The sequence below is a fragment of the Oncorhynchus kisutch genome, linkage group LG4 (genome assembly GCF_002021735.2).
Source record: "Oncorhynchus kisutch isolate 150728-3 linkage group LG4, Okis_V2, whole genome shotgun sequence".
In the NCBI taxonomy this organism is placed as follows: Eukaryota; Metazoa; Chordata; class Actinopteri; order Salmoniformes; family Salmonidae; genus Oncorhynchus; species Oncorhynchus kisutch.
In genome coordinates, this window is record NC_034177.2 from 4,178,359 (window position 1) to 4,194,509 (window position 16,151).

Here is a 16,151-nt window from a genome sequence, read left to right on the forward strand (position 1 = left end):
TAGAAAATCTTTGGAGGGAGTTGAAAGTCCATGTTGCCCAGCAACAGCCCCAAAACATCACTGCTCTATAGGAGATCTGCATGGAGGAATGGGCCAAAATACCAGCAACAGTGTGTGAAAACCTTGTGAAGACTTACAGAAAACGTTTGACCTCTGTCATTGCCAACAAAGGGTATATAACAAAGTATTGAGATAAACTTTTGTTATTGACCAAATACGTATTTTCCACTATAATTTGCAAATAAATTCATTAAAAATCCTACAATGTGATTTTCTGGATTTTTATTTCTCATTTTGTCTGTCATAGTTGAAGTGTACCTATGATGAAAATTACAGGCCTCTCCCAATCGCACAATTGGTGGCTGACTAAATACTTTTTTGCCCCACTGTATGTGAGACATGAGGTATGTATAATGTTTTGATTTTACACAGGTGTGAACTGTTTATGGTACATTTGTCATCCGTCATGAGTGAAAATTCTGTTTAAAAAAAATGTGACATAGAATAGTTAGAAATGATTGATGATTCTGGGGCCAAATCTCATTGATGGTTGTAGGGGGCAATCGTGTTCCACTTGTTAGCTTCCTCCAAATCCTCATTCAAGCTGCGGCTACAACAGGTCAACCTCTGGGCAACATGGGGCAACATGGGTCATCCAACAGGCCAATCTCTGGGCAACATGGGTCAACATGGGTCATCCAACAGGCCAATCTCTGGGCAACATGGGTCAACATGGGTCATCCAACAGGCCAACCTCTGGGCAACATGGGTCATCCTATAAGCCAATCTCTGGGCAACATGGGTCAACATGGGTCATTCAACAGGCCAATCTCTGGGCAACATGGGTCAACATGGGTCATCCAACAGGTCAACCTCTGGGCAACATGGGTCAACATGGGTCATCCTACAGGCCAATCTCTGGGCAACATGGATCAACATGGGTCATCCAACAGGTCAACCTCTGGGCAACATGGGTCAACATGGGCCATCCAATAGGTCAACCTCTGGGCAACATGGGTCAACATGGGTCATCCAACAGGCCAATCTCTGGGCAACATGGGTCAACATGGGTCATCCAACAGGCCAACCTCTGGACAACATGGGTCAACATGGGTCAACATGGGTCATCCAACAGGCCAATCTATGGGCAACATGGGTCAACATGGGTCATCCAACAGGCCAATCTCTGGGCAACATGGGTCATTCAACAGGCCAATCTCTGGGCAACATGGGGCAACATGGGTCATCATGGGTCATCCAACAGGTCAACCTCTGGGCAACATGGGTCAACATGGATCATCCAACAGGTCAACCTCTGGGCAACATGGGTCAACATGGGTCATCCAACAGGCCAATCTCTGGGCAACATGGATCAAAATGGGTCAACATGGGTCATCCAACAGGTCAACCTCTGGGCAACATGGGTCAACATGGGTCATCCAATAGGTCAACCTCTGGGCAACATGGGTCAACATGGGTCATCCAATAGGTCAACCTCTGGGCAACATGGGTCAACATGGGTCATCCAATAGGTCAACCTCTGGGCAACATGGGTCAACATGGGTCATCCAATAGGTCAACCTCTGGGCAACATGGGTCAACATGGGTCATCCAACAGGCCAATCTCTGGGCAACATGGGTCAACATGGGTCATCCAACAGGCCAACCTCTGGGCAACATGGGTCAACATGGGTCATCCAACAGGCCAATCCCTGGGCAACATGGGTCAACATGGGTCATCCAACAGGCCAATCTCTGGGCAACAGGGTCATTCAACAGGCCAATCTCTGGGCAACATGGGGCAACATGGGTCATCATGGGTCATCCAACAGGTCAACCTCTGGGCAACATGGGTCAACATGGGTCTACCAACAGGCCAATCTCTGGGCAACATGGATCAACATGGGTCATCCAACAGGTCAACCTCTGGGCAACATGGGTCAACATGGGTCATCAAATAGGTCAACCTCTGGGCAACATGGGTCAACATGGGTCATCCAATAGGTCAACCTCTGGGCAAAATGGGTCAACATGGGTCATCCAATATGTCAACCTCTGGGCAACATGGGTCAACATGGGTCATCCAACAGGCCACTCTCTGGGCAACATGGGGCAACATGGGTCAACATGGGTCATCCAACAGGCCAATCTCTGGGCAACATGGGTCAACATGGGTCATCCAACAGGCCAATCTCTGGGCAACATGGGTCAACATGGGTCATCCAACAGGTCAACCTCTGGGCAACATGGGTCATCCAATAGGCCAATCTCTGGGCAACATGGGACATTCAACAGGCCAATCTCTGGGCAACATGGGTCAACATGGGTCATCCTACAGGCCAATCTCTGGACAACATGTGTCAACATAGGTCATCCAATAGGCCAATCTCTGGGCAACATGGGTCATCCTACAGGCCAATCTCTGGGCAACATGGGTCAACATGGGTCATTCAATAGGCCAATCTCTGGGCAACATGGGTCAACATGGGTCATTCAACAGGCCAATCTCTGGGCAACATGGGTCAACATGGGTCATCCAATAGGCCAATCTCTGGGCAACATGGGTCATTCAACAGGCCAATCTCTGGGCAACATGGGTCAACATGGGTCACCCAATATGTCAATCTCTGGGCAACATGGGTCATCCAATAGGCCAATCTCTGGGCAACAGGGGTCAACATGGGTCATCCAATAGGCCAATCTCTGGGCAACATGGGTCATCCAATAGGCCAATCTCTGGGCAACATGGGTCAACATGGGTCATCCAATAGGCCAATCTCTGGGCAACATGGGTCACCCAATAGGCCAATCTCTGGGCAACATGGGTCATCCAATAGGCCAATCTCTGGGCAACATGGGTTAACATGGGTCATCCAACAGGTCAACCTCTGGGCAACATGGGTCATCCAATAGGTCAATCTCTGGGCAACATGGGTCAACATGGGTCACCCAATAGGTCAATCTCTGGGCAGTATGGGTCATCCAATAGGTCAATCTCTGGGCAACATGGGTCAACATGGGTCATCCAATAGGTCAATCTCTGAGCAACATGGGTCAACATGGGTCACCCAATAGGCCAATCTCTGGGCAACATGGGTCAACATGGGTCACCCAATAGGCCAATCTCTGGGCAACATGGGTCAACATGGGTCATCCAAGATTAGCTTTCTGAAAGTAGAAAATATAAATTAAATTTGAACTGAAACCAAAGCAAATAGTATTACATTTTAAATTAAATCAATATATTTCAGTAGATTGCTCATTGTAATGTCTGTTTTTTTACCAACCATTAATGTTGTCTGTTAGTTCTTCTGTCTGTCCAAACAGAGAATAATGACATGTGAAAACAACAATATGATGATTGTATTAAAGCCAAGAATGACTTCATTCAGGTGACCGGACTGTTCAATCAAACTCACTGGGGCTTTTCTTGGGAAGCAGTGGTGGTCCACAGATCTCTCGATAGCAAATATCCTGCTGGACTTTATATGTTATTTTATACCTGGGGGGTACAAAGGGGAAAAAAACGTATCTACTAAACATACAAAGTACATATAAATACTGATTATTCAACATGCTTCTTGTAGGGATGAAACCCATTTACAGTTATACTAGTGCTATATTTAACAGGTGTCAGTGTTTTTACAGTATCCCTTCCTTCCCTAGGTACCCCTGTCTCTTACTGGGTTCAAATCAGGGAAGACACATCCCTTCCTTCCCTAGGTACCCCTGTCTCTTACTGGGTTCAAATCAGGGAAGATGCATCCCTTCCTTCCCTAGGTACCCCTGTCTCTTACTGGGTTCAAATCAGGGAAGATGCATCCCTTCCTTCCCTAGGTACCCCTGTCTCTTACTGGGTTCAAATCAGGGAAGATGCATCCCTTCCTTCCCTAGATACCCCTGTCTCTTACTGGGTTCAAATCAGGGAAGATGCATCCCTTCCTTCCCTAGGTACCCCTGTCTCTTACTGGGTTCAAATCAGGGAAGATGCATCCCTTCCTTCCCTAGGTACCCCTGTCTCTTACTGGGTTCAAATCAGGGAAGATGCATCCCTTCCTTCCCTAGATACCCCTGTCTCTTACTGGGTTCAAATCAGGGAAGATGCATCCCTTCCTTCCCTAGGTACCCCTGTCTATTACTGGGTTCAAATCAGGGAAGACACATCCCTTCCTTCCCTAGGTACCCCTGTCTCTTACTGGGTTCAAATCAGGGAAGATGCATCCCCTCCTTCCCTAGATACCCCTGTCTCTTACTGGGTTCAAATCAGGGAAGACACATCCCTTCCTTCCCTAGGGACCCCTGTCTCTTACTGGGTTCAAATCAGGGAAGATGCATCCCTTCCTTCCCTAGATACCCCTGTCTCTTACTGGGTTCAAATCAGGGAAGACGCATCCCTTCCTTCCCTAGGTACCCCTGTCTCTTACTGGGTTCAAATCAGGGAAGATGCATCCCTTCCTTCCCTAGATACCCCTGTCTCTTACTGGGTTCAAATCAGGGAAGATGCATCCCTTCCTTCCCTAGATACCCCTGTCTATTACTGGGTTCAAATCAGGGAAGACACATCCCTTCCTTCCCTAGGTACCCCTGTCTCTTACTGGGTTCAAATCAGGGAAGATGCATCCCTTCCTTCCCTAGATACCCCTGTCTCTTACTGGGTTCAAATCAGGGAAGACGCATCCCTTCCTTCCCTAGGTACCCCTGTCTCTTACTGGGTTCAAATCAGGGAAGACGCATCCCTTCCTTCCCTAGGTACCCCTGTCTCTTACTGGGTTCAAATCAGGGAAGATGCATCCCTTCCTTCCCTAGGTACCCCTGTCTCTTACTGGGTTCAAATCAGGGAAGATGCATCCCTTCCTTCCCTAGGTACCCCTGTCTCTTACTGGGTTCAAATCAGGGAAGATGCATGCCTTCCTTGCCTAGGTACCCCTGTCTCTTACTGGGTTCAAATCAGGGAAGATGCATCCCTTCCTTCCATAGGTACCCCTGTCTCTTACTGGGTTCAAATCAGGGAAGACTTCAGCATATAAAGAAGTTTACAGTCCATATTAAATCAATTCTAACATGTACACTGCTCAGAAAAATAAAGGGAACACTAAAATAACACATCCTAGATCTGAATGAATGAAATATTCTTATTAAATACTTTTTTCTTTACATAGTTGAATGTGCTGACAACAAAATCACACAAAAATGATCAATGAAAATCAAATGTATCACCCCATGGAGGTCTGGATTTGGAGTCACACTCAAAATTAAAGTGGAAAACCACACTACAGGCTGATCCAACTTTGATGTAATGTCCTTAAAACAAGTCAAAATGAGGCTCAGTAGTGTGTGTGGCCTCCACGTGCCTGTATGACCTCCCTACAACGCCTGGGCATATTCCTGATGAGGTGGCGGATGGTCTCCTGAGGGATCTCCTCCCAGACCAAAGCATCCGCCAACTCCTGACCAGTCTGTGGTGCAACGTGGTGTTGGTGGATGGAGCGAGACATGATGTCCCAGATGTGCTCAATTGGATTCAGGTCTGGGGAATGGACGGGCCAGTCCACAGCATCAATGCCTTCCTCTTGCAGGAACTGCTGACACACTCCAGCAACATGAGGTCTAGCATGGTCTTGCATTAGGAGGGACCCAGAGCCAACCGCACCAGCATATGGTCTCACAAGGGGTCTGAGGATCTCTTCTCGGTACCTAATGGCAGTCAGGCTACCTCTGGGGAGCAAATGGAGGGCTGTGCGGTCCCCCAAAGAAATGCCACCCCACACCATGACTAACCCACCGCCAAACCGGTCATGCTGGAGGATGTTGCAGGCAGCAGAACGTTCTCCACGGCGTCTCCAGACTCTGTCACGTCTGTCACATGTGCTCAGTGTGAACCTGCTTTCATCTGTGAAGACCACAGGGCGCCAGTGGCGAATTTGCCAATCTTGGTGTTCTCTGGCAAATGCCAAACGTCCTGCACGGTGTTGGGCTGTAAGCACAACCCCCACCTGTGGACGTCGGGCCCTCATACCACCCTCATGGAGTCTGTTTCTGACCGTTTTAGCAGACACATGCACATTTGTGGCCTGCTGGAGGTCATTTTGCAGGGCTCTGGCAGTGCTCCTCCCGCTCCTCCTTGCACAAAGGCGGAGGTAGTGGTCCTGCTGCTGGGTTGTTGCCCTCCTACGGCCTCCTCCACGTCTCTTGATGTACTGGCCTGTCTCCTGGTAGCGCCTCCATGCTCTGGACACTACGCTGACAGACACAGCAAACCTTCTTGCCACAGCTCGCCTTGATGTGCCATCCTGGATGAGCTGCACTACCTGAGCCACTTTTGTGGGTTGTAGACTCCGTCTCATGCTACCACCAGAGTGAAAGCACCGCCAGCATTCAAAAGTGACCAAAGCATAGGAACTGAGAAGTGGTCTGTGGTCACCACCTGCAGAACCATTCCTTTATTGGGGGTGTCTTGCTAATTGCCTATAATTTCCACCTGTTGTCTATTCCATTTGCACAACAGCATGTGAAATTTATTGTCAATCAGTGTTGCTTCCTAAGTGGACAGTTTGATTTCACAGAAGTGTGATTGACTTGGAGTTACATTGTGTTGTTTAAAAGTGTTCCCTTTATTTTTTTTGAGCAGTGTATAAACATGCAGAGGAAGTCCGCGGCCACTGTTTGACACTCACAGGTAATGGCAGACTTCACCCACCCAGACGGGCACGCTCTTGGTTTCAGAGTAGAGGCGGGTACACGGGTGGGGCACTCGCTGGCAGACTGCAGACAGACGTGGTCGCGACAGCACAAAGATAAACACACATATGTGTTAAAGCACTGAGAGGGTTCTTCTGAGGGAGAGGTTCTGAAGGAAGAGGCAGTTAAAAAGGCTGTTAAATATGACATGAGGGATTGAGGAGAAGAGAAAGGGAGGAAGAAAGAGGGAGAGAGGGAGGAACAGGGAGAGAGGGACATAAGGTGGAGAGTGATAGGGAGGGAGGGATTTGGTCAGAGGAAGAGAGAGAGAGAGGGAGGAAGAGGGAGAGATGGACAAGGAGGGAGAATGATAGGGAGGGAGGGATTTGGTATGAAAGAGAGAGGAAGGAAGAGAGAGAAAGAGAGAAGATGCAGAGAAAGAGAGAGAGGGATTTGGTTTGAGGAAGAAAGAAAGAGAGAGAGAGAGAGAGAGAGAGAGAGCGCGAGAGAGCGAGAGAGAAAGAGAGAAGATGCAGAGAAAGAGAGAGAGGGATTTGGTTTGAGGAAGAAAGAAAGAGAGAGAGAGAGAGAGAGAGAGAGAGAGAAGGTGAAAAAGAGAGAGAGAGAGGTGAGAGAGAGAGAGAGAGAGAGAGAGAGAGAGAGAGAGAGAGAGAGAGAGCGCGAGAGAGCGAGAGAGAAAGAGAGAAGATGCAGAGAAAGAGAGAGAGGGATTTGGTTTGAGGAAGAAAGAGAGAGAGAGAGAGATTTGTTCTGAGAAAGAGAGAGAAAGAGAGAGAGAGAGAGAGAAGGTGAAAGAGAGGGAGAGAGAGAGAGAGAGAGAGAAGGTGAAAGAGGGAGAGAGAGAGAGAGAGAGAGAGAAGGTGAAAGAGGGAGAGAGAGAGGTGAAAGAGACGGAGAGAGAGATTTGTTCTGAGAAAGAGAGAGAGAGAGAGAGAGAGAGAGAGAGAGAGAGAGAGAGAGAGAAAGAGAGAGAGACAGGGGGATTTAGCCTGAGAAGGAGTGAGAGAGAGGAGAGATAGGGAGGGTGGAATTTGGCACTCCTCCCTAGTGATTGCTGGTTTTAGGAAAGAAATGTTTAAACAGTTTGACTGAGGGTGTTTAGACGTAGAAATGTACAGTACAGAGCCCCACAGTTGTATATGTCTTAATACACATAATACGGACAAATAGAATGTATTTACAAAAGTCACCTTGTTCGAGAGAGATTTACACGGTTATTGAAACGTTATGCCAGGGTAGGCCCTACACGAAAACACAGACCTTATTTTAACTATTTCTAAGATCCTCTATGGGGGGAAAAAGAATGGTGGAAAAAAACCCGATTGGGACCATTTCCCTGTTTGACCGCTAGGTTTTATGGGAATTATGACTCATACTGTGGTACTCTATTAAAAAGAGAAGTGGGCTGTGTGTGTGTGTGTGTGTGTGCGCCATCTCCTACATTGCTGCAGCATAACACCTTGTGTTACTGGTGAACGTGATTGGACAAGTTCAAACCAAAGGCAAAGCTTGTATTTCAAAATAACCTATTTAGTTTTGAAGTGCTTTGTACCTGAATGGTGATATTATAGTTATGTTATGACTTGCAAAGTTCTATTTTCGATGTGAGGATGTTGCTGGGTAGTTATGGTGCTGGGAAATGATGTCCTCCTACGAGGAAGACATCTGAATCTATTTTTTCTGACAGATGATCTGAGAGAAAATGCAGTTGTTCTATGCCAAACTAGAAAAAAAATGGTTCTTCGGCTGTCCCCAACTGTTTTGGGTTCCAGGTAAAACCATTTTGGTTCCATGTAGAACCATTTTGGGTTCCATTTGAAAAAAAAATGTTTTAACCTTTATTTAACTAGGCAAGTCAGTTAAGAACAAATTCTTATTTTCAATGACAGCCTAGGAACAGTGGGTTAACTACCTTGTTCAGGGGCAGAACGATTTGTACCTTGTCAGCTTGGGGGTTTGAACTTGCAACCTTCCGGTTACTAGTCCAACGCTCTAACCACTATGCTGGTAGAGCATGGCGGTTGCAGCGCCAGGGTTGTGGGTTCGATTCCCACGGGTGGAACCATTTTGGGTTCCATGTAGAACCATTTTGGGTTCCAAATTGAACTATTTTGGATTCCAGGTAGAACCATTTTGGATTCCATGTAGAACCATTTTGGGTTCCAAATAGAACTATTTTGGATTCCAGGTAGAACCATTTTGGATTCCATGTAGAACTCCTTGTGGAAATGGTTCAATTGTATTTTTATTTTTTAAACATTTTGAGTCATTTAGCAGATACTCTTATCCAGTAGTGAGTACGTACATTTCTCATCCTTTTTTTCCTGTACTGGCCACCCGTGGGAATCGAACCCACAACCCTGTACTGGCCACCCGTGGGAATCGAACCCACAACCCTGTACTGGCCACCCGTGGGAATCGAACCCACAACCCTGTACTGGCCACCCGTGGGAATCGAACCCACAACCCTGTACTGGCCACCCGTGGGAATCGAACCCACAACCCTGTACTGGCCACCCGTGGGAATCGAACCCACAACCCTGTACTGGCCACCCGTGGGAATCGAACCCACAACCCTGTACTGGCCACCCGTGGGAATCGAACCCACAACCCTCGCCATGCTCTACCATCTGAGCTACATGTAACCCAAAACAGTTCTACTTGGAACCAAAAGGATTCTACCTGGAACCAACAAGGTTCTTTAAAGGGTTTTCCTATGGGGACAGCTAAATGGTGTGTATGGCACTCCAATGTCAATGTGTCGTGTGGTGGAGACCAAGACAGAAGGCATGAACTCACACAGCTCACACTGCCTGCCCTTGAACCCGGCTACGCAGTCGCAGATGTAGGAGTCGCCGCCCTTCGCACACGTACCCCCGTTCAGGCAGGGCAGACTCCGGCAGTCCTGGGACGACTCTGAAACACAGCAGCTGCTGTCAGGACCCCAAGTTAAGTGGAGCCCAGCAGACAAACCACCAGCTCAAGTTTCACTAAGGCTGCCTGCTATCCAAATTCAACATATTCTCTTTTTAGAGCACAACATTTGACCAGAGCCCGTTGGGAAGAGTCCAATGGGTAGAGACCTATGGGTAGTCCTATGGGTAGAGTCCTATGGGTAGTCATATGGGTAGTCCTATGGGTAGAGACCTATGGGTAGTCCTATGGGTAGAGTCCTATGGGTAGTCATATGGGTAGTCCTATGGGTAGAGACATATGGGTAGTCCTATGGGTAGAGACCTATGGGTAGTCCTATGGGTAGAGTCCTATGGGTAGTCCTATGGGTAGAGTCCTATGGGTAGTCCTATGGGTAGTCCTATGGGTAGTGGGCTATGGGTAGTCCTATGGGTAGAGCCCTATGGGTAATCCTATGGGTAGAGACATATGGGTAGAGTCCCATGGGTAGTCCTATGGGTAGAGTCCTATGGGTAGTCCTATGGGTGGAGTCCCATGGGTAGTCCTATGGTAGAGCCCTATGGGTACAGTCCTATGGGTAGATCCTATGGGTAGATCCTATGGGTACCGTCCTATGGGTAGAGACATTTTGGTTTCCCTATGGGTAGATTCCTATGGTAGAGCCCTATGGGTTTCCCTATGGGTACAGTCCTATGGGTAGAGCCCTATTGGTTTCCCTATGGGTAGAGTCCTATGGGTAGAGACCTATGGGTAGAACCCTATGAGTAGAGCCCTATGGGTAGAGTCCTATGAGGTTCCCCTGTGGGTAGAACCCTGTGGGTAGAGTCCTATGGGTAGAGCCCTGTGAGTAGAGCCCTGTGAGTAGAGTCCTATGAGTAGAGCCCTATGGGTAGAGTCCTATGGGGTTCCGCTATGGGTAGAGTCCTATGAGTAGAGTTTTGTGGGTAGAACCCTATGGCCTATGGGTAGAGCCCTGTGGGTAGAGTCCTGTGGGTAGAGTCCTGTGGGTAGAGTCCTGTGGGTAGAGTTCTATGGGTAGAGCCCTGTGGGTAGAGCCCTATGGGTAGAGTCCTGTGGGTAGAGTCCTGTGGGTAGAGTCCCTATGGGTATAGCCCCTATGGGTATAGCCCTGTGGGTAGAGTCCTGTGGGTAGAGCCCTATGTATAGAGCCCTTTGGGTAGAGTCCTGTGGGTAGAGTCCTATGAGGTTCCCCTGTGGGTAGAGTCCTATGGGTAGAGCCCTGTGGGTAGAGTCCTATGGGTAGAGTCCTATGAGGTTCCCCTATGGGTAGAGCCCTGTGGGTAGAGTCCTGTGGGTAGAGTCCTATGGGTAGAGTCCTATGAGGTTCCCCTGTGGGAAGAGTCCTATGAGGTTCCCCTGTGGGTAGAGTCCTGGGGGTAGAGTCCTATGAGGTTCCCCTGTGGGTAGAGTCCTGTGGGTAGAGACCTATGGGTAGAGTCATAAGAGGTTCCCATGTGGGTAGAGTCCTGTGGGTAGAGCCCTATGGGTAGAGTCCTATGGGTAGACCCCTATGGGTAGAGTCCTATGGGTAAAGTCCTATGAGGTTCCCCTGTGGGTAGAGTCCTATGGGTGGAGTCCTATGGGTAGAGTCCTATGGGTAGAGTCCTATGAGGTTCCCCTGTGGGTAGAGTCCTGTGGGTAGAGTCCTGTGGGTAGAGTCCTATGGGTAGAGTCCTATGGGTAGAGTCCTGTGGGTAGAGTCCTATGGGTAGAGTCCTATGGGTAGAGTCCTATGGGTAGAGTCCTATAGGTATAGTCCTGTGGGTAGAGTCCTATGGGTATAGTCCTGTGGGTAGAGTCCTATGGGTAGAGTCCTATGGGTAGAGTCCTATGGGTAGAGCCCTGTGGGTAGAGTCCTGTGGGTAGAGTCCTGTGGGTAGAGTCCTATGGGTAGAGTCCTATGAGGTTCCCCTCTGGGTAGAGTCCTATGGGTATAGTCCTGTGGGTAGAGTCCTATGGGTAGAGTCCTATGGGGTTCCCCTATGGGTAGAGCCCTGTGGGTAGAGTCCTGTGGGTAGAGTCCTATGGGTAGAGTCCTATGAGGTTCCCCTGTGGGAAGAGTCCTATGAGGTTCCCCTGTGGGTAGAGTCCTGGGGGTAGAGTCCTATGAGGTTCCCCTGTGGGTAGAGTCCTGTGGGTAGAGACCTATGGGTAGAGTCATAAGAGGTTCCCATGTGGGTAGAGTCCTGTGGGTAGAGCCCTATGGGTAGAGTCCTATGGGTAGACCCCTATGGGTAGAGTCCTATGGGTAAAGTCCTATGAGGTTCCCCTGTGGGTAGAGTCCTATGGGTAGAGTCCTATGGGTAGAGTCCTATGGGTAGAGTCCTATGAGGTTCCCCTGTGGGTAGAGTCCTGTGGGTAGAGTCCTGTGGGTAGAGTCCTATGGGTAGAGTCCTATGGGTAGAGTCCTGTGGGTAGAGTCCTATGGGTAGAGTCCTATGGGTAGAGTCCTATGGGTAGAGTCCTATGAGGTTCCCCTCTGGGTAGAGTCCTATGGGTATAGTCCTGTGGGTAGAGTCCTATGGGTAGAGTCCTGTGGGTAGAGTCCTGTGGGTAGAGTCCTGTGGGCAGAGTCCTGTGGGTAGAGTCCTATGGGTAGAGTCCTGTGGGTAGAGTCCTATGAGGTTCCCCTGTGGGCCCTGGTCAAAATAATCCCCTTTAAAGCGGTCTCTCATGTCTCTCATGTCTCTCATGTCTCTCATGTCTCTCATGTTTCTCATTCTCGCTGTAATACATTGCTATTGTAAAGCTTGGTTGATATATATGGAGACGTAATAATTAACATACTGTTTCTATTGAGGGGCGCCTATAGGAGAAGATTAGCATAGATCAGCATAGATTAACATATATTAACATAGCTTCCATGTGGCAGACTTCCCATTAAAACTGACTGGTGCTGGGAGATGTAAAGAATGCTGTACTTTCCATATGGACCCAGTTACAGACGAGAGGGTTCCATATCTTAACTACACCACAAGATTATACTGTAAGCGACCAACACCAAGGCCACCTCGTCAAGAGGTTCCCATCTCCCGCTGGGCGGCTACGGTGTTGAGTTGACAGTCGCTGGATCCACTTTGACCTGCTATTTTAACATGTATTATTTAAATTCTTTTTTAAATTCACTGCAATTTCCTACGATATACAGGACCACCAGAATACCTACCATATACAAGACCACCAGAATACCTACCATATACAAGACCACCAGAATACCTACCATATACAAGACCACCAGAATACCTACCATATACAAGACCACCAGAATACCTACCATATACAGGACCACCAGAATACCTACCATATACAGGACGACCAGAATACCTACCATATACAGGACCACCAGAATACCTACCATATACAAGACCACCAGAATACCTACCATATACAAGACCACCAGAATACCTACCATATACAAGACCACCAGAATACCTACCATATACAAGACCACCAGAATACCTACCATATACAAGACCACCAGAATACCTACCATATACAAGACCACCAGAATACCTACCATATACAAGACCACCACAATACCTACCATATACAGGACGACCAGAATACCTACCATATACAGGACCATCAGAATACCTACCATATACAGGACCATCAGAATACCTACCCTATACAAGACCACCAGAATACCTACCCTATACAGGACCACCAGGATACCTACCATATACAGGACCATCAGAATACCTACCATATACAGGACCATCAGAATACCTACCATATACAGGACCACCAGAATACCTACCATATACAGGACCACCAGAATACCTACCATATACAAGACCACCAGAATACCTACCATATACAAGACCACCAGAATACCTACCATATACAAGACCACCAGAATACCTACCATATACAAGACCACCACAATACCTACCATATACAGGACGACCAGAATACCTACCATATACAGGACCATCAGAATACCTACCATATACAGGACCATCAGAATACCTACCCTATACAAGACCACCAGAATACCTACCCTATACAGGACCACCAGGATACCTACCATATACAGGACCATCAGAATACCTACCATATACAGGACCATCAGAATACCTACCATATATTGTACAAGACCACCAGAATACCTACCATATACAAGACCACCAGAATACCTACCATATACAGGACCATCAGAATACCTACCATATATTGTACAAGACCACCAGAATACCTACCATATACAAGACCACCAGAATACCTACCATATACAAGACCACCAGAATACCTACCATATACAAGACCACCAGAATACCTACCATATACAAGACCACCAGAATACCTACCATATACAAGACCACCAGAATACCTACCATATACAAGACCACCACAATACCTACCATATACAGGACGACCAGAATACCTACCATATACAGGACCACCAGAATACCTACCATATACAAGACCACCAGAATACCTACCATATACAAGACCACCACAATACCTACCATATACAGGACGACCAGAATACCTACCATATACAAGACCATCAGAATACCTACCATATACAAGACCACCAGAATACCTACCATATACAAGACCACCAGAATACCTACCATATACAAGACCACCAGGATACCTACCATATACAAGACCACCAGAATACCTACCATATACAAGACCACCACAATACCTACCATATACAGGACGACCAGAATACCTACCATATACAAGACCACCACAATACCTACCATATACAGGACGACCAGAATACCTACCATATACAAGACCACCAGAATACCTACCATATACAAGACCACCAGAATACCTACCATATACAGGACGACCAGAATACCTACCATATACAAGACCACCACAATACCTACCATATACAGGACGACCAGAATACCTACCATATACAGGACCACCAGAATACCTACCATATACAGGACCACCAGAATACCTACCATATACAAGACCACCAGAATACCTACCATATATAGTACAAGACCACCAGAATACCTACCATATACAGGACCACCAGAATACCTACCATATACAAGACCATCAGAATACCTACCCTATACAAGACCATCAGAATACCTACCATATACAAGACCACCACAATACCTACCATATACAAGACCACCACAATACCTACCATATACAGGACCACCAGAATACCTACCATATACAGGACCATCAGAATACCTACCATATACAGGACCATCAGAATACCTACCATATATTGTACAAGACCACCAGAATACCTACCATATACAGGACCACCAGAATACCTACCATATACAAGACCACCAGAATACCTACCATATACAAGACCACCAGAATACCTACCATATACAAGGCCACCAGAATACCTACCATATACAAGACCACCAGAATACCTACCATATACAAGACTACCAGAATACCTACCATATATAGTACAAGACCACCAGAATACCTACCATATACAAGACCACCAGAATACCTACCATATACAAAATCACCAGAATACCTACCATATACAAGACCATCAGAATTCCTACCATATACAAGACCATCAGAATACCTACCATATACAGGACCACCAGAATACCTACCATATACAGGACCACCAGAATACCTACCATATACAGGACTACCAGAATACCTACCATATACAAGACCACCAGAATACCTACCATATACAGGACCACCAGAATACCTACCATATATAGTACAAGACCACCAGAATACCTACCAGGTTTTCTCTTGGACTCCTCCTCTTCCTCCTTCCTCTGGATCTCTAGTGCAAGGCTGATTTTATTGGTTGTCTCCTCCATCCTCTCTAGCTGAATCGGGGGCTCGGGTTCTGCGAGGCAGAATCAAAGAGGTATTGATTCATACCACCATTCAGTACAAATGTACTACTGGTCTACGTGAATGTTAAAATGTGCCACATCATGCTGAAGCTTAGCACCTAAAGATGCTATGTGGTTATGTGGTTACCTGGTTATAACAACACTTACTTGTGCCACCTGGCTGGTTATACCTGGTTATAACAAAACTTACTAGTGTCACCTGGCTGGTAATACCTGGTTATAATAACACTTACTAGTGTCACCTGGCTGGTTATACCTGGTTATACCTAGTTATAACAACACTTACTAGTGTCACCTGGCTGGTTATACCTGGTTATAACAGCACTTACTAGTGTCACCTGGCTGGTTATAGCTGGTTATACCTGGTTATAACAACACTTACTAGTGTCACCTGGCTGGTTATACCTGGTTATACCTGGTTATACCTGGTTATAACAACACTTACTAGTGCCACCTGGCTGGTTATACCTGGTTATAACAACACTTACTAGTGTCACCTGGCTGGTAATACCTGGTTATACCTGGTTATAATAACACTTACTAGTGTCACCTGGCTGGTTATACCTGGTTATACCTAGTTATAACAACACTTACTAGTGTCACCTGGCTGGTTATACCTCGTTATAACAACACTTACTAGTGTCACCTGGCTGGTTATACCTGGTTATAACAGCACTTACTAGTGTCACC

General features: G+C 47.1%; 1 protein-coding gene across 1 annotated transcript in view; it reads right to left on the reverse strand.

Annotated features, from left to right (window-relative positions):
* Positions 1-300: 300 nt before the first annotated feature.
* LOC109885878 (sushi, nidogen and EGF-like domain-containing protein 1) overlaps positions 301-16,151 on the reverse strand; it is an 88,963-nt gene continuing 73,112 nt past the window's right edge. The window contains exons 28-33 of the mRNA XM_031822209.1: positions 15,341-15,451; positions 9,499-9,615; positions 6,675-6,762; positions 3,420-3,502; positions 3,288-3,315; positions 301-3,168 (exon numbers count right to left, since the gene is read on the reverse strand). Of these exons, the coding sequence (XP_031678069.1) occupies positions 3,290-3,315; positions 3,420-3,502; positions 6,675-6,762; positions 9,499-9,615; positions 15,341-15,451 (425 nt within the window). The 3' untranslated portion in view covers positions 301-3,168; positions 3,288-3,289. The remainder of the gene's footprint in view (positions 3,169-3,287; positions 3,316-3,419; positions 3,503-6,674; positions 6,763-9,498; positions 9,616-15,340; positions 15,452-16,151) is intronic.